At 42.8% G+C, this 21,766-nt stretch overlaps 1 protein-coding gene across 2 annotated transcripts in view; it reads left to right on the top strand.

Annotated features, from left to right (window-relative positions):
- The window catches only part of ZMYM2 (zinc finger MYM-type containing 2), a 2,217,537-nt gene that overhangs the window by 1,182,511 nt on the left and 1,013,260 nt on the right, over window positions 1-21,766 (top strand). For both annotated transcript variants that reach the window (XM_044073197.1, XM_044073196.1), the window contains exon 13: window positions 17,169-17,313. In XM_044073197.1, the coding sequence (XP_043929132.1) occupies window positions 17,169-17,313 (145 nt within the window). The remainder of the gene's footprint in view (window positions 1-17,168; window positions 17,314-21,766) is intronic.

The raw sequence follows: 21,766 nt of genomic DNA, 5'->3' as shown, positions 1-21,766 counted from the left end.
CTTCTCAGAGTAAACAGTGTTGTTGGAGGTTTTTGGTTGTCCATCTACATGCTGGGTTTACCCCCTCCCTGCAGACCCACTCATTTAGTTGGTGTTGTCTTAGGCATGGAAGGAACTGGACACAGTAGAGCACATACCAAAGTGCACAGACAAAGATCTTGAGTGCTCCCTAGGAGAAAACCTTCTGGGCTAGTGGTATTCTGATAGATGTTATGGTTGTTGCAGCAGCCACCAAAAAGGAGCTGGCCCAAAAGAGCTCTTGTATCCATCCCCCTAACAGACAGTCTTGGGCTTTGGACAGATTTGGTAAGAGTATATGCTTTGGCCACTTTCACTTTGAGAGCGTTAAACAACCTTTCCCATTTTATGAAACTACAGAGGGATCTAGTCAGGGAACTCTTTTCTCTGTACCCAAGGGTCCATATCTGCATAGGATCAAAAGGTTTTCTCCTCCAGATTGGCCACCCGTCAATCCCGAACACGTCCATGAGGCTGATATCCCGTGCAGCAGAGGGTACCTCACGGGTGGCTGGTTCTGGCATTGCCATAAGGCATCATGCCTGGATGCGGCTGTGTGACTTTGCGGAACCTTTCAAGGTGCCCTTCGTCAGTGCTCCTTTTGACAGATCAACCTTGTTTGGGCCCACTGTTCGAGAGAGTCACTCCCGCAGTGAGGAAGATTGGAAGACCCTGTTTTCCATCAGGATCTGTTTTTCTACTCCACAAAGGTCCTTCTCCAAGATCCAGTGTTGTGAGTAAAAAGATGTGGTTAAAAAAATCTCAGGGTCCCTTTCAGGATTCTCAATGAGAAGCAGAGGGGGAAATAACCATAATGGTAGATGCTGCCTGCATGGGTGAAGGGGGTTCACAGAACTAAGTGTCTCGATCCTTCTCAGACCCTTCCAGGGCTGCTGAACTGTTGCCAGATTGCCTTCCTTCAGGAGGCAGTCAGGGGTGCTTTTGCTTCTACCCCAAAGCCTGGGAAGCCATCACAAATGACCAATGGGTGCTAAGGATTGTATCCAGAGGATACTAGATTCCCCTTTTAGAAACACCAAGACAAAATTCTTTCCTTCCCGATGTTCCACCCAATCAGAGAGATGCCGCATCTTTAGAAATAGAAAAATTGCTGTGGAAGAGTCATTCAGGAGGTCCCCCCGATCAAGTTGGATCTGGTGTTGTGTGTACTCTAGGTTCTTTTAGGTACCCAAAAAGAAAGAGGACTTGAGGCCAATTCTGGACCTGACATCTCTAAACAGATCAGTAAAGAACACAAAGTTTAGGATGGCCACAGTTCATTTCATCCCATCTCTTCTGAGGATGAAAGACTGGATATGCAGAATAGACTTGAAGGATGCGTACTACCACATCAAGATGGACAGGCACTCCAAAAGATACATTTGTTTCAGGCTGGGAGCCAGTCATTTTCAGTTCATATCACTCCCCTTTGGTCTCTCAACACAGCCTCCAGTGTATTCACCAAATGCTTGGTGGTGGTTGCAGCTCATCACAGGCTGCGGGGATTCCAGATATTCCCCTGTCTGGACAACTGACTCTTGACCGCTGCAACCAGGCATCATCTGACTCTGGTCAGGGATTACCTTTTGCAGGTGACCCTACATCTTGGCATAACTCTCAACTTTGAGAAATCCCAGTGGGAACCTATTCAAGTGATAGATTTTATAGGGGCACATCTAGATAGAACACTTTCTCAGTCTTATCTCACAGTGGATCGAGTTTCAAGCCTGTGTTCACATCAAACAAGTTCTGGCCATACCAAATCCTCCAACGGGTTTGGTTTTCAGAGCTCTCTGTTCTATCCACGATACCCCCTTTTGCCCACAGCATGCCTTCACATGAGAATCTTGCAATGGACATTAGCGGTTCAGTGGTCTTTACACAGAAATCCTCTATGCCTTTCCATCACACTTTCCAGAATATGCAAAGAATCTCTATTATGGTGGCTTCACTCTGCAGACATTACTCAAGGGTGCCTCTTCATTCTGCCTTTTCCAAACACCACATTGTCCATGAACGCCTACTAGACTGGTTCAGGGGCATCAACTGGGTTGGACACCTCAAGGTACGTGGACGCCCCAGGAGACCAATTTGCATATCAGTGTCCTAGAGATGAAAGCAGTCCTTTAGGTATTGCGTGAACTACACAGCTTTCTTCCTGTAGGGACTGTTGCAGTACAGACAGACAATATGTTAGTGGTCTGGTACATCAACAAACAGGGAGGGAACCAGGTCTTACCTTCTGTGTCGAGAAGCTAGGAGAGTGTGGCAGTGGGTGATCTCTACCAACCGCTTTCTAGTGGTAACACATTCCGAGATAGTCCAGCATCCTAGCGGACAGGCTCAGCCGAGTTCTGCTGATGCCTCACGAATGGTTTCTGAACCAATCCAATGGCAAACATGCTCTTCCAAAGATGGGGGAACCATGCTGCGACCTTTTTTGCCACCCCTGTCAACAACAAATGTAGCAGGTACTCTGGCTTGATCCCTCCTCAGGGAAGGTCATTAGGGATACTCTTGTTCATGCTTGGCCTCCCAGTCTACTCTATGCTTTCCCCCCATTGCCCCTAATTCCTAAATTCTTGCAGAAAGCATTCAGGTTGAAGAGGAAGGTAATCCTCATTGCTCCCTTTTGGCGTCTAAGTCTGGTTCACCTGTCTTTAGTCTCATCTGATTTGCCCTCTGGTGACACTAGATCCAGCTCCAAATCTTCTGTTTCACACCTTGGGGCACCCTCACCTGGACCTTCAAGGCCTGAAATTAACCGTATGGTTTTCCATTTCCAATGATGGCCGGGCATCCCTGGCTTTCTTCCCTGTCCAGAAGATCTTGATTCCTACCCATAAACCCTCCACCAGGAAGATTTGTAAGAGTACGTGGAAAAGATTTTCCATATGGGCCCAATAGACAGACCCTTTTACACACCTTGTCTCTGTGGTGTTGGGAGTTTTTGACTTCCATTTTTAATGATGGAGCTAGTTATTCCACCATCAAAGTTCAATTAGCAGCAATTTCCAATTTTCATTAGGGAGAAGACTCTACATAGTTAGCTTCATCTAAACTCTGTAAAGGCTTTCTTAGGGGGTACCTTTCTACTTTGTCCTCCAGTTAAAGTTCCAACTCTCCCTTGGGATTTGTCCGTTATGTTGCAAACACTGGCTCGTCCCCCTTTCAAACTGGTGGCCACAGTAGATGTAAAGATGTTCTTCGTGTTTCACTGTTGCAGTCATCACATTTGGGTTATCTGCTTGCAGTAGCCCTCAGTCGGCCTGATTAACAAAGTCTTGGGTCCTACGTCGGTTGCTGTCTCTTCTTCTGTGACGTCAGGGGTATAAAACATTCAGCTGACGTCATTACATCAGTCTTTCTTGCCGTGCGGTGCCCGAAGCAGACGCAGTTCACAAGTGCCAGTTGGCCGACTCCTGAAATTTTCATTTTCGAGTTTCAGAACGAAGTCTTTAACTAAAAGCAAAGTACCTAGTTGGGGAAACTTTTTCTTGCTCTAATCCGATGTTAGTAAAAGTAAATAATTGCATTTCTTTTGGAAAGCAAATACCTCATAAAGATTTTCATTCGTACTGTATTCTTTACCTAAGCCCTGACCATGACGTATCTCACTGTTGGTTTTGTGCCTTATTTAAACCATGAACTATCAGTCGTCAGTATATTTTCGCTTCTAAATATTTTGGTGCTCTGTTTAATTATCCCGATATGTCTTCAGTAAGCCATCGGACTACCGACATTCCGAAAAAATGCAAAGATAGACAGAGACAAGCTGCTGAGGCACCGATACTCAGTGAGCGCTTTCGCAGCCCCTGATACCTGCTACTTCAGATTTGCAGGTTTCTACTGAGACCCATTCGGAGTCCGGTATGCCACAAGATGCTTCAACTGTGGAACCTGCGGATGTCTGTACCTTGGATGTGTCCGGAGCCGCTGTGCAGGCACCGGCTTCTAAGGGTGTATTCAGGCCTACTGACTTGCATATTAAACTTACGCTATCTTCTTCAAGGTCTAAAACTCAAACCATGCCTAGAAAATTGACTCCCAGACCGCATGGTCAGGCCTCTATGCCTAAAAAACAAATAAGAATGGCTGAAGACCTTATTACTTTAATCAGGGGAAGCCAACCTTCCCCCTCTGAGACCTAGGACTGAGTTTGCTTATGATACTTCTGACCAGGATTCTGAATTTTCTGTTTCCTCTGACCAGGATTTACCGTCATCTACCTATGAGGATTCTGATGCTGAGGACTCTATTCCCTCTGCTTCCCCCCCCCCAGAGGATTTCTCTTTTGGTGAAACCTTGCATACTCTCACGGAGCATTTTCATTGGGAAAGTCAGGATTTCTCTGATTCTAAAAAGAGGCTTAGGAATTTTTTACTCCTACCCCAGCACAGGCCTTTAGCTATACCTCCTATATTGGACATTGTTGATGATGCCTTTTCGGAATCCTGCATGGCCCCTGACTCTTTACCTCCTGCTCCCAGAAAACCTGATAGATATTACAGGGTTCCTGACTCTCACAAGTTCCTTTTCAAAAATCCTACTGCGGATCCTGAAACCATTTTTCAGGGACCCAAGGGCATTAAAGCTACTACTGCCAAATAGCCTACCCCCCTCTGATAGAGACTCCAGGGCGCTGGATAGATGGAGTAAGAAGGTATACACTTCTGCAACTTTGGCCATTAGGGCCTTGAATTTCCAGTTTCATATGTTAAAGTATCAGCAGCATATTATTGGATTGCTTAAACAGAAAAGGATGTTGATTCCTGATTGAGCTGCAAATTTACAGGATTGAATGTATTCTGCTGAACAAGTTGGTAAACATACGTTGCAATGTGGATTTGATTCACTAGAGGCATCTTGCAGGCCTGCTGTAAACTAGGTCTGTACTTGGAAAGCATGCTTGGCTTAAGGAGCAATCCTTACCAGATCATGTTAAAGTGAAATTACTGGATGCTCCCTTAAATCAGGGCTGCCTGTTTGGCAACAAGGCAGAAGAAGTTCTTAAAAAGATGGAAGAAAAAGCTGAATCTATGCAAACTGTTAGATTTCTTACAAGTACAACCTCCAATATTTAATAGGCATTGGCCTTCTAAGAATTGGTCCTTTCCTGCCTCTTCCAGACTTCAGTCCAAACCCAGATCCAGCAGAGCACCCAGGCTTCAGTCCTAGGGGATGCACAGGACTAAGCAGTGGGAGGCCTCCACTTCCAAATCTGGGAGTAATGAACCCCCCCCCATGGTAAACTGTCTCAATGACTTCTTTTCTAAAACTTCCAAGCACTTCTCAACTGACTGCCCCTTTGGGGGGAAAGATTGCACTTCATGAAAAGAATTGGGGACTTCTTGCCCAGGACAAATGGGTTTTAAATATTGTGTCCCAATAATACAGATTTCACTTCCACACGTTACCAACTCCAAGCGGTTGGCCAGATCTACTTCCAAATCAGTGGGCAGAGGCCCAAAAGCAAGTACTCTCTCTGTTAAGCATAGGGATTGGTACCAGCAGAGGAAAGGGGACAAGGTTTCTACTTGGGACTTTTCCGGGTACCTAGAAAAGACCATTCATGTCATCCTATCTTGGACCTGTCTACTCTAAACACCTTTTTGGTGATTACAAAATTTAAGATGCTGACTCTTCATCAGTTGCTTCCTATGCTAGGCAAAGATGTCTGGTTGGCAACACTAGATTTAAAGGAAGCATACCTGCACATCCCAATCGGGGAATCTTGCAGAAGATACCTATGCTTCAAAGCAGGCTACAAGCACTATCAGTTCTCTGCACTGCCCTTTGACTTATCTACTGCGCCTAGGGTATTCACAAAGTGCCTAGCCCCAGTCATTGCATTTTGCAGGCAAAGAAATATTCAAATATACCCATACCTGGACGATTGTCTAATTCAGGTGGAAAACCCAAGACATACTTTTGAATCATCTGGCTTTTGTACAAAGGGTGCTAACTTGTCTGGGGTACACCATAAGCAAAAGGAAATCACACCTGGTACCCAGTCAACAAATTAGATTCCCGGGAGCAAGCTTGAATACAACTTCTCAGATGGCTTTCCTCATGCCAGAGGAACAAATTCACTTGACAACCTACTTCAAACAAGTGGCCACAAAAACCCTGCTATCTGCAAGGCAAATACTACAAGCTTTGGGGTTCATGGCCTCCTGCATTCTTCTAATTCCATATGCAAGACCGCATTTGAGGAAACTACAATGGTATCTAAAAAAAGCCTATGGTTTCAACATTTTCAGGATCTAGAAGCAGTGATTCCTATCATACCTTTCCTAGACTTCCTTTGGTGGGCAAAGGCCTGCCACCAAAACAAAGGACTACTATTCTCACTTCCCCCTGCCGCCCAAACCCTAACAACAGATGCATCAGACTATGTATGGGGGGCACACCTAGCAGGGAAGTGCATTCAGGGCAAATGGAACCCAAGTCAAATGCACCTGCACATCAATCAAAAAGAAATGTTAGCTGTACAGAGTGCTCTGACAGCCTTCAAGGACCATATTCTTCCAGGACAATTAATGGTAAAGACGGACAGCACCACTGTTATGTGGTACATAAACAAGCAGGGGGGTACACATTCTTACCCCCTCTGCAGACTAGCCATGGCATTGTGGAACACAGTCTTGAGCTACCAAGTGCATCTACAAGTTCAATTCCTGCCAGGAAAACTAAATATACTGGCAGATGGACTAAGCAGAAACCTCATGGACCCACACGAAGGGAAACTGGAACCAAGGATTTTCAACATGTTTACAAGCAAATGGGGGAGCCCAGATATAGACCTGTTTGCCTCCCCCCAGAACTATCAATTGGAAAAATTTTGCACAAGGACTCCCCACGGGCAAGCTTGGAAAGTGGATACTCTGTCCTTCAGCTGGAAAAACCTATCAGTTTATGCTTTTCCTCCTCTGCCTCTGCTCTCCAAAGTACTACTAAAGATCAAACAAGACAAACCAAGGACGAATTTTGATTGCTGGTACCCCCTCCTGCGCAGTGGGTCACTGCTGGCCTCATGACACCTGCCTCAGACTCCTACCCTGCTGTCTCAGCAGGAGAACCAGGTTCTACACCCTCAGCTTCAAACACTGGACCTAGCAGCCTGGCTAATTACCTAATCTTTCCTTCACCATCCCTCAGTAAACCAGTGATGAATATTTTAAAGGCATGGAGGCCTAGTACTAGAAAATCTTATGCCGAAAAATGGAAAAGATTCTGTGCCTGGAACCAATCTCAAGGGATGAGCACAGCAGTACCCAATTTACCTCAGATTTTACAATACTTAACTGAGATGCTTCACAAGGACCTGTCTTTTTCCTCAATAAAAATTCATGCCTCAGCCATTTCAGCTCATTATGTCACAGAATCTCCCCTCTTCTCTCATCTAGTGCTCGAGCAGTTCCTCTGAGGGGCCAGAAATTTACGACCAACCAGGAGAGTTCCAACTCCAGCCTGGGACCTTAACTTTGTATTGGAAAAATTCACCCTTCCTCTTTTCGAGCCAGTCGCTACTGCAGATTGAAAATTCCTTTCTTGGAAAACAGCTTTCCTTTTAGCAGTCACTTCAGCAAGAAGGGTATCTGAATTACAGGCCCTTGTGGCAATGGAGGCTTTCATCATCATTCATGCGGACAGGGTGTCCCTCAGGACCAATCCCTCTTTCATGCCAAGGGAGGGTATCCAGTGTGGCCTTTAATCAGTCCATTCATTTACCAACCTTCTTTCTTAAAACACAGAACAAAGGGGAATGGATACTGCACTCCTTAGATGTGCACAGACAACTTAGATTCTACTTGGACAGGACCAGACCTCAAAGGAAATCTGAACAACTGCTGGTGGCATTTGCTGCAGGAACAGAGGGGAAGGCTATTTCAAAGCAAGTCATCTCCAAATGGATAGGCCATTGCATTCATTTCTGCTATAAGCACCATGGAAAACCTATCCCACAGGGGGATCAGACCCCACTCGACCAGGGCTGCATCTACCTCTACAGCCTTTCTCAGAGGCGTACCTACCAAGGGACATCCTAGAAGCTGCTACCTGGAGTTCTGTCCATACTTTCACCAAACATTATCATTTGCCTGTTTTCTCTAAATCCAGAGCTGGCTTTGCCACTGCAATCTTGCAGGGCCTTATAGCTGGTCCTAATGCTATCTAAATTCCTCCTCCCATCCTTAGCTTTGGGAATCTACCCAAATGTGATGACTGCAACAGTGAAACACGAAGAACATAGTACAGTTGTATACACTTAGCATAAATGTAGATGTTCGAGTGTATGCACTGTTGCAGTCCTGGTTACCCTCCCTCCAGCCCCCTCACTTCTTTTGGCTATATCTCTTCTCTCCTTACAATGCTTAAAAGCTTTCTGGTGCATTTGCTTTTTTGTTGGAGGTATAACCTTGTATATTTATAGATTTAATTGCTTCCCTTTAGGGGGCACCTGACATTTGGGGCAAGAAAAACTGATGTAATGATGTCAGCTGTATGTTTTATACCCCTGATGACCTGACGTCACGGAAGAAGAGAGAGCAACCGACGTAGGAGCCAAGACTTTGTTAATCAGGCCGACTGCAAGCAGATAACCCAAATGTGATTACTGCAACCATGAGTACACTCGAACATCTACATTTATGGTAAGTGTACACAACTGTACTTTTCTCTCATGGAAGACTCTCTTCCTGTTAACTATTACTTCGGCAAGAAGAATCTGAGTTACGGGCATTTTCTTCCAAGTTTCCTTATTTAATATTTCACAAAGATAGAGGAACCTTATGCACCAAACCTTCCTTCCTTGCATAAAGTTGGTATGGAAGGCATTATCAACCACTTTATTAACCTTCCTGTTTTCTTTCTTAACTTCCAAAATGGGGGAGAATGCACTCTTCATTTACTTGATGTTCATAGACAACTACTTTTTACCTAGATAGAGCAAAGGCTTTCAGGACATCTGAACAATTGTTCATATCTTTTTCAGACACTAAAAGAGGTAAAGCGGTCACCAAAACCTCTTTGGCTAGATGGTTAAAAGACTGCATTTCCTTTGTTTATTCTTCGAAGAACATGCTGTTGGCTGGTCATATTATAGCTCACTCTACAAGATCTTTGGCAATTTCTCGAGCTTTTTGGTCAAGAATATCTATTGACGACATCTGTGCAGCTGCTACTTGGGCAAATCCTCATTCAGTTATTGCTCATTATAAATTGGACATCATTTCCAGAAATAGGAGTGCCTTTGACTCTGCTGTGTTCTGGAATATCTTTCCACGAGGGCCACCCTGGGTTTCTGTAGTTGGAGACTGTGTCCCACAGGTTAATGAACGAATGAAAATGACATCAGATAAAGTTAAATTGTTACCATAACGTTCTATGTTGTCTGTTTTCATTTTTCATTAAGCTTCCCTCCCCAGTCCAAGACTTTGAGATACCTGTTTGAGCTCCTGTTGTTCTGTCCCTTTCTCTGTGATAGGTAATTGTTTTGGTGGACAGTATATAAATATCTGCAGCAAACTTGATGTGATGTATTTTGGGAGAAAGAGGCATTATGAGTTGGGAGGAGACGCTCGAGCTTCAAATCTTAAGCTAGTGAAATGGCCGAGTCAGTTCAGAGGCTCAGAACAGAGACCCACAGATTAATGAAGAATGAAAATAGACAACACAGATGGAATGTTATGGTAAGAAAACTTTTTTTTTCTGCAGAGTCTTTCTATCCAACCCCTCTCCCCCAGTAAGGTGTCAGTGCAATGGACATATTTGCAAAACTATTTATGCACCCTCCACAGTGATGGTGGTGAACATTTGTGTAACTGTTCCATCCTGAAATGGCAGATGTGTCCCAGTCACTGAAGGAGTTGCTGTAGGCTATTTCAAGACTATGCAACAGTTTTAGATGGCAGCTGTGTGTTCTATATCCATCTTCATCATGCGGTTTGTGTATATCTCTGCAAATGGTGCTGCTAGGGCAGCAGACGTAAGCATAGCCCTTCATGTATTTTTTAGTAGGTGTCTTGACATAATTTGCACCCGCCTGAGCTATCACCAACTCTGGCAAATGGGACCTTCGTTTAACATGTCATGTGAAAGACAGCACACTCAGGAGTGCAGTATCCACCTTATGCTGCACTGCAGGATCAGTACTAGAAATGAGTCTAGGTACGTGATATGAGAGTAGAATCAACCTTTTGATCTTCCTGCCCCAAAGATGTTTGTGCTAACAGTTGAACCACTGACAATATATGGTACCTCATGCCAAGTTCAACATGAGGATTCTACAGTGGAGTCTTGAAGGTGCAGTTATCCTAGTCCCTCTTCTCAGCAGGTAGAGATTTCAAAAACATGGAAGTGCATTTACAGTGGTGGCTGCACACTTAAGAGTCTTGGTTTGGGCAGTCTGATCAAATGAGCATTCCAGTGGTATAGAGTAAGGGGCATTGTCAAAGGCAGACAGCCCAAGGTTTTTGGCCACAAGTGGAAGCCATTTTGCACATCAGTATTCTGGATGGTAAGAGAGTTTCATCTTGGTCTTTAAATGCTTCAGGGCTGTCTGTCTTTGAGTGCAGTTGCCATCTAAATTGGCAGTGTAATCTGGCTGTGGTTTGGTGTATAAACAAGCATGAAGTACGGTATTCTTACTTGCCAAGCAAAACTGCACTACATATTTTGGCATTAATATGGTTAATGCACAAGGCATTAGTCCGATCAACCCTGCATTGATGGGTATATGCACCCAAAGTGAGAGCCTGTTGTAACTCCCAGTTTGTAGTCATTGGCAATCTGAATATCATTTTTTTTCAAGCTCCCCCTGTCATCTCTTAGTTTCATCTTACTTGTAATCCTCTTTGTGATTTCCATGGTTACTTTCACTGCCCTTGGGTCATGTCTTTCTTTAGCTTTTTTTTTCTTTTGCTATGAACCTCTTTACATACATCTTTTATATCAATCCTTATTGGATATTAACCTCCTATATCATTTTGGTATTTCATTTTGCTTGTGGTCTAACCCAAAGAGGCAGTGCTCCCACCAGTTTTTAAAGCCTGCTCAGATGCCCTCCAACTCTTTTTGTAACATTCATCCTTATGCCATCTAGTTTTTCATTCCCAAAATGTATGTAGCAATCCTGATTTGCTGTTCTCTCAGCTTCAGCAGTTATTATCCTGTCCCTTGCCAGTTTTCTTGGTGTAGTGTCATCTAAAATTAGTTTGTTTTGGCCCAAGTTGACAGTGCAGCTTTTAAAGCTGCTGATATCCCTAATGTTTCTTTATACCCCCAGTCCCTTTTCTACCCTTCTTTCTTTTCCTAGCCTTTCTTAGCCTTTTTTGGGTTGACCATTTCTTCCTCCCCTTTCATACCCATGTAGCCTCTGTATGTATATTTACCACCCCCCTCTTATCTTTTTCATTTCTGTTTCAGTTTTAGTACTCTTATTTTTACTTTTTCCTATCCAATCCTTTTCCATCCTTCTCCTCCTCCATTCTCCTCTTTTTCACTACTTCCTCCCATCCCTTCTATTACAACCATTGTGCATCTATTTTCTGTGTTCCACTACCAGTTTCCTCTTCAGTAATTTGCTTTAACCCCCTCCAGTTCTTTTTACATTCCTTAGCACTTGTGCTGCTTTTCAAGTCTTTCCTTTCACATTTCTTTCTTGATCATTGCACAATTACCTTTTCATATCTCTTTCCTATTCCAAAGTACTTCTTCCATCCCTACTCCCACCTCATACATCCATGCCTTTTTTACCTTTCAGAACTCATTGCCTGAGTCTGCTACAGACTGCCCACTCCTTCACTTTCACTGTATCTTTAAGTTCATCCACTCCAGCTCTGTGTTCATTAACTTTTGACCATTGTTGTGTATTTTGAATGCGGTATGTTGTCTCCCGTTGCAGTCTATCAGCAGCAGCTTTACAGGCTCTGTCCTGTGTTTACTTTGCTCCTGTTGTGATACACCTTGGGGCATACCATATTTTTGGACTAATCATCCATTAATATTTATTCTGTTATTGTTACTTTGTTTTTCCACTTCTTTAGGTTCCTTCATTTATGTCCCTCTTTAGTTAAATGTTCACTCTAACAATTTTCCCTGTATTTTCCCAGATGTCAAACCAAACATGTTATACCTGGGTTTCTGATCTGCTGCGGGGTGATCAACACTGGACTGCAGTAGTATTGTTTGCATGTTGCTTAGAATGACGACAGTAGCATAGTTTGCCACCTGCACACATTTAAGTCTTCACTGAAGTATTCGTATTGGAAAACATTAGATGTTCTTCGTGTTTCACTGTTGTAGTCATCACATTTGGGGTATCTGCCTGCAGGTAACCCTCAGCTGGCCTGAATACCAGAGTCTTCGGATTTCTGCGTTGGATGCTGTCGCTTCTTCCATGATGTCATGTCGTCAGGGGTATAAAACATGCAGCCGACACCATTACATCAGTTTTTCTTGCCGTGTGGTGCCCAAAGCAGGAACAGTTCGCAAGTGCCAGTCGGCCGACTCCTTAAATTTTCGTTTTTGAGTTTCAGACCCGAAGTCTTCAAAAAAGATAAGTACCCAGTTGGGATCCTTTATTCTTGCTATAACTGATGTCAGAAAAAATTAACAATCGTCTTGCCTGTGGAAAGCAAATACCTCATAAAGATTTTCATTCTTACTGCGTCACCTGTTTAGGCCCAGACCACGACGTCCCTCGCTGTTGGTTTTGTGCCATGTTCAACTCCCAAACTATTTGTCTTCGGGCTATTTTTGTCGCTAAATACTTTCATTCCCGATCTCCGTACTCCGAAATGGCTTCTTTAAGCCATCCGACTACCGATCTTCCGGAAAAACATAAGGATAAAGACATTGACAGACCGCATAGGTCCAAAACTGCCTACAAAGGTTCCGTTAAGTTAGTCGCCAGTCTGCTGGTACTTAGTGAGGTACTTTCGCAGCCCTTGATACCTGCTACTACAGATTTGCACGCCTCTACTGAGACCCATTCAGAGCCGCTGTGCAGGCACCGGCTTCTGAGGGTGTATTCAGGCCTACAGACTTTCATATTAAACCGACTGCATCGTTTCCAACTAGAAGTACTGAATTCCTCAGGCCTAAAACTGGCACTACGCCTAGAAAACAGACGACCAGACCGCTGACTCAGGCCCATATGCCTCAAAAACAAATGCTCAGAATAGCTGAAGACCTTATTACCTTAATTAGGGGAAGCCAGCCTTCCCCCTCTAAGAGACCTAGAACAGATTTTCTTTCTGATTCTTCTGATCAGGAATCTGATATCTCTGCTCCTTCTGATTATCAGGATTTGCCCTTCTCTACTTATGAGGATTCTAATGCAGAGGATTCCATTCCCTCTGCTTCCCCTCCAGAAGATTTTTCTTTTAGTGAAACAAAACGGTCTAAGAAACTTCTCTGTGTGGAAGTTTTTCAGTCCATATATTTCTAGTTAATCACTGTATATTAATCAGATCAGACAATAGTAGTAGAAGTAGCGAATTTAAACTCGTCTCAAGTCAAAACAAAACCAAAACAAAAAAAAATAGAAAATATATAGTTGTACAGCATTACTAAGTATTCAAAAGTAATCCAAGCAAGGCAGGTAGTCCGTTTCCAGTTGAAAATCTTTTATTAAGTACACAGGCAAGCGATCCAAATAAAACAAAAATAGAGTAATAATATCCTCCCAAGCTTTCTAAATATATATATATATATATATATATATATATATATATATATATACTTTTTTATCAGGCATGGGAGTGGTTTATTGTGCTGTAAAAGTGTTATTGGTGCACATGTTAAATTCATATCCCTTCCCCCATCAGTGTGACATTTGAGCTGGTCCTGCCCTACTTAGTAGCTGTCATAATAATATAACCCTTATGTACTTTAAATAAAATTTATAATGATGTGATACCTCTTATTTAACCAGATTATTAAGTAGATTAATTAGTCTGTGATTTTATCCAAGACAGTGTACTACATGCTGGAAATTTATCAACCTTAGTTCATTTGGTAATCAAAAAATATATATAAATATATACATATACATTTTTCTATTTTCATAACCTATTGTTAACAAAGATCACTTTCGTCCTTCTAGACTTCGTCAGGTCTGTGTACAAGAACCCTAAAAACAGTCTATGAAAATATATATAATTGTATAATTACTAGTTAGTATTGTTATTACACATCATTTTGAATAAACTGGAAAAAAGAACTAGAAAAAAATAAGAAAAAATGTATGTATGACGATGGAATCAAAATATGCACTTAAATTACAACTGATTTAAAATGGCATTTAAAACCAACTGGTAGAATAAAATAAAATAAATTAGCCATGTAAACAATGTGACAGTTTTCTAAGTTCCAGTGCACTTTTAATTGAACAGTAGTAGTTTAGTCCAGGCTTCCTAAAAGAGTTCACTTTAATTGCCACATGAGTTCATGTTTCTCCAGAATATTCGGGATGTCTCCTTCAAGATCACCCATGTCTATGCGAGCCAGGATCTGGAACTTAAAACCTTTGTGTCTTTTATGCAGAGAAAGGTGTTTGGCTAGTGCATTATTTTTACATCCAGAGCAGATTTCTGACCGATGACATGAAATCCTACGCTTGAGTTTATTTACAGTCTTGCCCACATAGAATGCATCACATTCATTGCACTGTGCCCTGTAAATTACTTTTGTTAAGTTAGTCACCCCCTGCACTGGTTTTAATGATTTTCTTTAAATAAGGGCAGTAAAAACCTATCACCTTGCTGTATAAATATACAAAATGTACAATTAGTTTCACATCTTTTAGTGCTTTTCTCATATGGTCTAGGTTTAAATTCAACAAAACTTCTAATGTTCCTGGCCTTCCTATAAACAAATGGGGCTTCACCTAAGATGTTAATCAGAAAAGGTTTCCTGTGACAATGTCCCAGTTTTCTTAAGTAATATTTTTGATAATGTGATATTTTTGCATTTGTTATTCTCTGAGGAATTACTTAACATTTTTCTACTGGGGTAGTTGCTCCACAAGGGCCTTACCTTCTCCTCATTTAAGATTCATGCTTCTGCCATTTCAGCACATTATAATACTGAGCCCACCCCTCTTCTCTCACCCCTTGCTAAAACAATTCCTTAGAGGGGGCACAATTTGAAGACCCCCCCCCCCCCAGGAGAGCTCCCACTCCAGCCTGGGACCTTCACTTTGTATTGGAAAAGCTCACCCCCCCCCCCCCCCCTTTGAGCCAGCTGCAACAGCAGAGTTGAAATTTCTTTCTTGGAAAACCGCCTCAACTTCTAACCATCACTTCAGCAAGAAGAGTGTCTGAATTACAGGCCCTCATTGCTGTGGAACCCTTCATTATATTCCATGCTGACAGGGTTTCTGTCAGGACTAATCCTTCCTTTATGCCCAAGGCTGTGTCTAGTGTGGCCCTTAACCAGTCCATTCATTTGCCTACTTTTTTCCCTAATCCACAAAACAAAGGGGAATGGATACTGCACTCTCTAGATGTGCACAGACAACTTAGATTCTATTTGGACAGGACTAAGCCTCTCAGAAAATCTGACCAGCTGCTTTTTGGCTTTGCTGCAGGGGCAGAAGGGAAAGCCATTTCAAAGCAAGCCACTTCCAGATATATAGCCCATTGCATTAATTTCTGCTACAAGCACCATGGAAAACCTACCCCACAGGGGATAAGATCACATTCCACCAGGGCTTACATCTACCTCTATGGCATTTCTCAGAGGAGTCCCTACCAGGGACATCCTGGAAGCTGCTACCTGGAGTTCTGTACACACCTTCACCAAGCATTACTACCTGCCTATCTTTTATAAATCCAGAGCTGGATTTGCCACAGCAGTCTTGCAGGGCTGAATAGCTGGCCCTAATGCTGTTTAACTACCTCCTCCCTTCCTTAGCTTTGGGAATCAACCCAAATGTGATGACTGTAACAGTGAAACATGAGAACATAGTACAGTTGTGTACATTTAGCATAAATGTAGATGTTAGAGTGTGTTCACTGTTGCAGTCCTGGTTACCCTCCCTCCAGCCCCCTGACTTCTCTTAACTCTACCCTTCCTTCTTGTTTGGGGTGTGTGTATACATAAATATATATATATATATATATATATATATATATATATATATATATTTTTTTTTTTATGTGTATTTGCTTTTTAATGAAGGTGTACCATACCATATATTTGCTTCATATTGTGGGGGCACCTGACATCTGGGGCAAGAAAAACTGATGTAATAGTGTCAGCTGCATGTTTTATACCCCTGACGACCTGACGTCTTGGAAGAAGTGACAGCATCTGACGCAGAAATTCGAAGACTCTGGTATTCAGGCCGGCTGAGGGCTACCTGCAGGCAGATAACCCAAATGTGATGACTGCAGCAGTGAATACACTCGGAACATCTACATTTTATGGTAAGTGTACGCAACTGTACTTTCATTCCCGATGAGGGAATAGAATCCAGTGTCATTCTCCAGCATCAAATGCAAGTGCTGTGGATGGCTGTGCATTATCACTTCACTGGTGCAGTCAGAGAAAAATAAGGTGTGTGGAAATTGCCTTCCCCATTTTGTATATAGGTCATGATGGGGAGTGTGTTTGTCTTAACCAGAGATTGCAGGAGAGAGTTGTTGGAAGCTGACCTGACCAGGAACTCTGCTCAACATGTGTAATATTTGTTTACTACTGCCTTTTTCAAATTTTATTCAAACATTTGTAATGGTGAGCTCCAGAAATTATTTTTTACGCTGCGTGAGGTTTAAGCCATGGATGTGTGAACAGTTCACAGATTTCTTCAGGATGTGTTACAGTGTAAAATCTATGTGGCCTTCTGAATGTGTTCTGTGTTAATCAGATGAGTATGAGAGAAAGATTGAGATGTAGTAAGTGATTTTCATCCCTCGTTATCTTTTGCTGCATTATTGTTTACTCTGTTGGTAGGGTATACAGGGAGGAGCAGTTCTTTTATATAGCAGCAATAGAAAAGGGTTACTGCAACCATACAAAGTACTATGGTTGTATAATGGAGTCACAGTATAGGCATGACCAATAGTATGGAAAGTATTCTTTAAAAGTTTGAATGGTTAAATTTTTGCATGCACAGTTATTTTACTTTTTATTTTAATCAGGGTTCAAATTTAATGGCAGCAGTACCACCCTCTTCTCCAGCAGTTCCAAAGGACATGAAGAATAAAGCTGTGCTTTGCAAGCCATTAACCATGACGAAAGCAACGTTCTGTAAACCCCATATGCAAACTAAATCCTGCCAGACAGGTAATCCTGAAAATTTGACTTTAGAATGTTTTTAATGAATGGAATAGTAACTTGTTTGTCTTAAAATTGAAGTAGTCAATCTGCTTTACAAATTTTTTTTAACTTGTTTTAAGCATTTTAATTGCATGTTTAACCTCTCTCACTTTAAAGATATGCTTGACTGAGCAGAACAAAAATCTGACTTAAACAGCAAGGTTTTAGTTGTTGGGAGACTTATACAGTTGCACAGTACTGCTTTTTCTCTCTTTTTTGCACCTCCCTTTTTTAATAATGTAGTTTGCTTTTATTTAATATTTTTATTTGTACACTTCATTGAATGTTACAGTGCTCTCTCTCAGCACTTGATTGTCCAGTCTGGTTTTTGGCTAGGTTACCCTGTCTGGAGTCAGCATGTCCTTCCTGTGTAGGAGTAGGCTTTAGCTTGATTCTCCAGTTTTCCTGTGACATCTGAAAAACATGCCAGTAAGTTGACTTGGCAAGCAGCCAAGTTTACCTGTAGGCGCATGTCACACTATAGACTGCAGTCCCATCTAGGGTGGGTTTCATGCATTATATTTATTACCTGCTAGAAAAGGCTGTGATTTCCCTCTGACCTTGAAGATAAAGTAAGATATTCACTGTTGCATTCTTCACTGTCACTAGCCAATCTTCTTAAGCCCTTCAGTTCCCCTAATGTTTTTGATGTTCTGTTTTTTTTTATACAATGACTTTGGTAGTGTTAAAGGTGCATCATCTGATGTCATCTTCAGATCTTTTTGCCACGCAGTTGTGTTTTTCTTGATAGTGCATGCAGTCTTATCAGTCAGCTGAATTTAGTCTTCTGAGGAGAGGTAAGTGCCACATAGGGGATTTACTTTTATTTATTGGATGGATATTGATAGCTACAGATGTCTGGCACAGGTTGTAGAAGTAACTGTTTATAAACTAAATAACTGACCTATGGTAAACAAATACCACATAAAGATTATCCCCGTAAGTGTCTTTTTTTTTTTGCCTTGGACCAGAGCACAATGTGGACTCATTTGTTCTGATGACACTCCCTCGAAGAGTTCCCTGCCAAAAAGAGAGTTGTGGCTGCTGTGACATCATCCAAGGGTCTTCAAAAAAGCATTCCTAAAAGAAGCTGAAAAACAGGAATCGCTGACAACTCATTTTCACAGTCTGGAGATTCTGTTCAGAGAGTAGCACTACTGCCCTGACTGCAAAATCTGTTTTAGCCAAGACGTTTGGCATGACTGCCACTGGGGATGCACAAGCCAGTGCATTTCTTTGTGCCGGTCCCAAGGCTGGATAAATGGGGAGGGTTGCGTCAAGAAGGGCATCCGGCGTAAAATCTCTGCCAAATTACTTATGTGGAGAACATTTCATATTTCCATACCGGATCGGTCGAAGCCCAGGTTAATGACTGCCACCAGTACTGTTAGACAACAGGGTGCTGGTGGAAATTAGGCTACTGTTGGCTGAAGGAGAAGAGGAGGGGGAAGGCATGCCCGAAGGCAGGAAGAGAGGAGGAAGGTTAGGAGTGTAGTAGTGAGGGTAGGAACTTTGAATGTTGGCAGTATGACTGGTGTAGGGAAGAGAGCTAGCTGATATGATGGAGAGAAGGAAGGTTGATATATTGTGCGTGCAAGAGACCTGATGGAAGGGAAGTAAGGCCAGGTGTATAGGAGGCGGGTTTAAATTGTTCTATCATGGTGTGGATGGCAGGAGAAATGGGATAGGGGGTTATCCTAAAAGAACAGTACGCCAAGAGTGTTTTGGAGGTGAAGAGAGTGTCTGATAGTGATGTTTAGGAAGCTTAAAATTGATGGTGTAATGATGAATGATGTTAGTGCATATGCTCCCCAAGCTGGGTGTGTGATGGATGAGAAAGAAAAATTTTGGATCGAGTTGGATGAAGTGGTGGTGAGTGTTCCCAAGGGTGAGAGACTAGTGATTGGAGCGGACTTCAGTGGGCATGTTGGTGAAGTGAACAGAGGGGAGATGAGTAAGTGATGGGTAGGTATGGTGTAAAGGAGAGGAATGCAGAAGGTCAGATGATTGTGGATTTTGCGAAAAGGATGAACATGGCTGTGGTGAATATGTATTTTAAGAAGAGGGAGGATCATAGGGTGACATACAAGATTGGAGGAAGATGCACACAGGTGGATTATATCCTATGTCGGAGGGCCAGTCTGAAAGAGATTGGAGACTGTAAAGTGGTGACAGGGGAAAGTGTAGTTAAGCAGCATAGAATGGTGGTCTTTAGGATGACATTGGTGATAAAGAAGAGGAGGAGGAGCGTGAAAGCAGTGCCAAGGATTAAATGTTGGAAGTTAAAAAAGGGTGATTGTGAGGTGGTGTTCTGGGAAGAGTTAAGACAGGCACTGGGAGGCAGTGAAGAGTTACCGAATAGCTGGGTAACTACAGCAGAGCTAGTAAGGGAGACTGCTAGAAAGGTGCTTGGTGGAACATCTGGACAGAGGAAGGAGGACAAGGAGACCTGGTGGTTGAATGAGGAAGTACAGGAGAGTGTACAGAGGAGGAGGCTGGTGAAGAAGAAGTAGGATTGTCAAAGAGATGAAGAAAGTAGACATGAGTATAAGGAGATGAGGCGCATGGCAAAGAGAGAGGTGGCGAAGGCTAAGGATAAGACATATGGAGAGTTGTATGAGAGATTGGACACTAAAGAGGGAGAAAAGGACCTGTACCGATTGGCTAGACAGAGGGACAGAGCTGGGAAAGATGTGCAGCAGGTAAGGTTGATAAAGGACAGTGAGGTAAACATGCTCACAAGTGAGGAGAATGTGTTGAGTAGATGGAAAGAGAACTCTGAAGGGCTGATGAAGAGAGAAGGTTGGATGATGTGGGGATAGTGAATCAGGAAGTGAAACAGATTAGCAAGGAGGAAGTAAGGACAGCTATGAAGAGGATGAAAAATGGAAAGACTGTTGGCCCAGATGACATACCAGTGGAAGCATGGAGGTGCTTAGGAGAAATGGCAGTGGAATTTTTAACCAGCTTGTTTAATGAAATTTTGGAAAGTCAGAGGATGCCTGAGGAGTGGAGAAAGTGTTTTGGTACCTGTCTTTAAGAATAGGGGTGATGTGCAGAGCTGCAGTAACTACAGAGGGATAAAATTGATCAGTCACAGCTTGAAGTTATGGGAAAGAGTGGTGGAAGCGAGGTTAAGAAGGGAGGTGATAATTAGTAATCAGCAGTATGGTTTCATGCCAGGAAAGAGCACTACAGATGCAATATTTGCTTTGAGACTGTTGCAGAAGTACAGAGAAGGTCAGAAAGGAGTTGCATTGTGTCTTTGCAGACTTAGAGAAAGCATATGACAGGGTGCCTAGAGAGAAGTTGTGGTATTGTATGAGAAGTCGGGAGTGGCAGAGAAGTATGTAAGAGTGGTACAGGATATGTACGAGGGTAGTGTGACATTAGTGAGGACTGCAGTGGGAGTGACAGATACGTTTAAGGTAGAGGTGGGATTACATCAAGGATCATCTCTGAAGCCTTTCTTATTTGCAGTGGTGATGGACAGGTTGACAGATGAGATCAGACAGGAGACCCCGTGGACTATGATGTTTGCAGATGACATTGTGATATATAGTGAGAGTAGGGACCAGGTTGAGGAGACCCGGGAGAGGTCGAGATATGCTTTGGAGAGGAGAGGAATGAAGGTCAGCAGGGCTAAAACAGAATATATGTGTGTAAATGAGAGGGGGGGGTAGAGGAATGGTGAGGATGCAGGGATTAGAGTTGGTAAAGGTGGATGAGTTTAAGTACTTGGGATCAACAGTTCAGAGTAATGGTGCGTGTGGAAGAGAGGTGAAGAAGAGAGTACAGGCAGGGTGTATAGGGTGGAGAAGAGCGTCAGGAGTGATTTGTGACAGACTGGTACCAGTAAGAGTGAAAGGGAAGGTCTACAAGAGGGTAGTGAGACCAGCTATGTTATATGGGTTGGAGACGTTGGCGTTGATGAAAAGGCAGGAGTCAGAGCTGGATTTGGTAGAGTTAAAGATGTTAAGATTTGCACTGGGTGTAACTAGGATGGACAGGATTAGTAATCAGTATACTTAGAGGGTCAGCTCAGGTTGGACAGTTTGGAGACCAAGCAAGTGAGGTGAGATTGCGTTGGTTTGGACGTGCTGAGGAGGGATGCTAGGTATGTTGGGAAAAAGATGCTAAGGATGGAGCCGTCAGGTAAGAGGAAAAGAAGGCGGCCTAAGATAAGGTTTATGAATGTGGTGAGAGAGGACAATGCAGGAGTTTGTTGTGAAAGAGCATGATGCAGAGGACAGGAAGAAATGGAAACGGATGATCCGCTGTGGTGACCCCTAATGGGAACAGCTGAAAGAAGAAGTTTGGCGTGACTGCCTTGTAGATGGCCATGCATTTACTAGGCATCTGGGATGTCCTTTCAGGTTCTTATAGTCTGTAATCCTTTCGCTGCTGAGACCTACATTTT

This window comes from Protopterus annectens, chromosome 5.part1, assembly GCF_019279795.1.
Source record: "Protopterus annectens isolate FY-2018-M chromosome 5.part1, PAN1.0, whole genome shotgun sequence".
In the NCBI taxonomy this organism is placed as follows: Eukaryota; Metazoa; Chordata; order Ceratodontiformes; family Protopteridae; genus Protopterus; species Protopterus annectens.
This window is presented reverse-complemented; position numbering and strand designations above follow the sequence as displayed.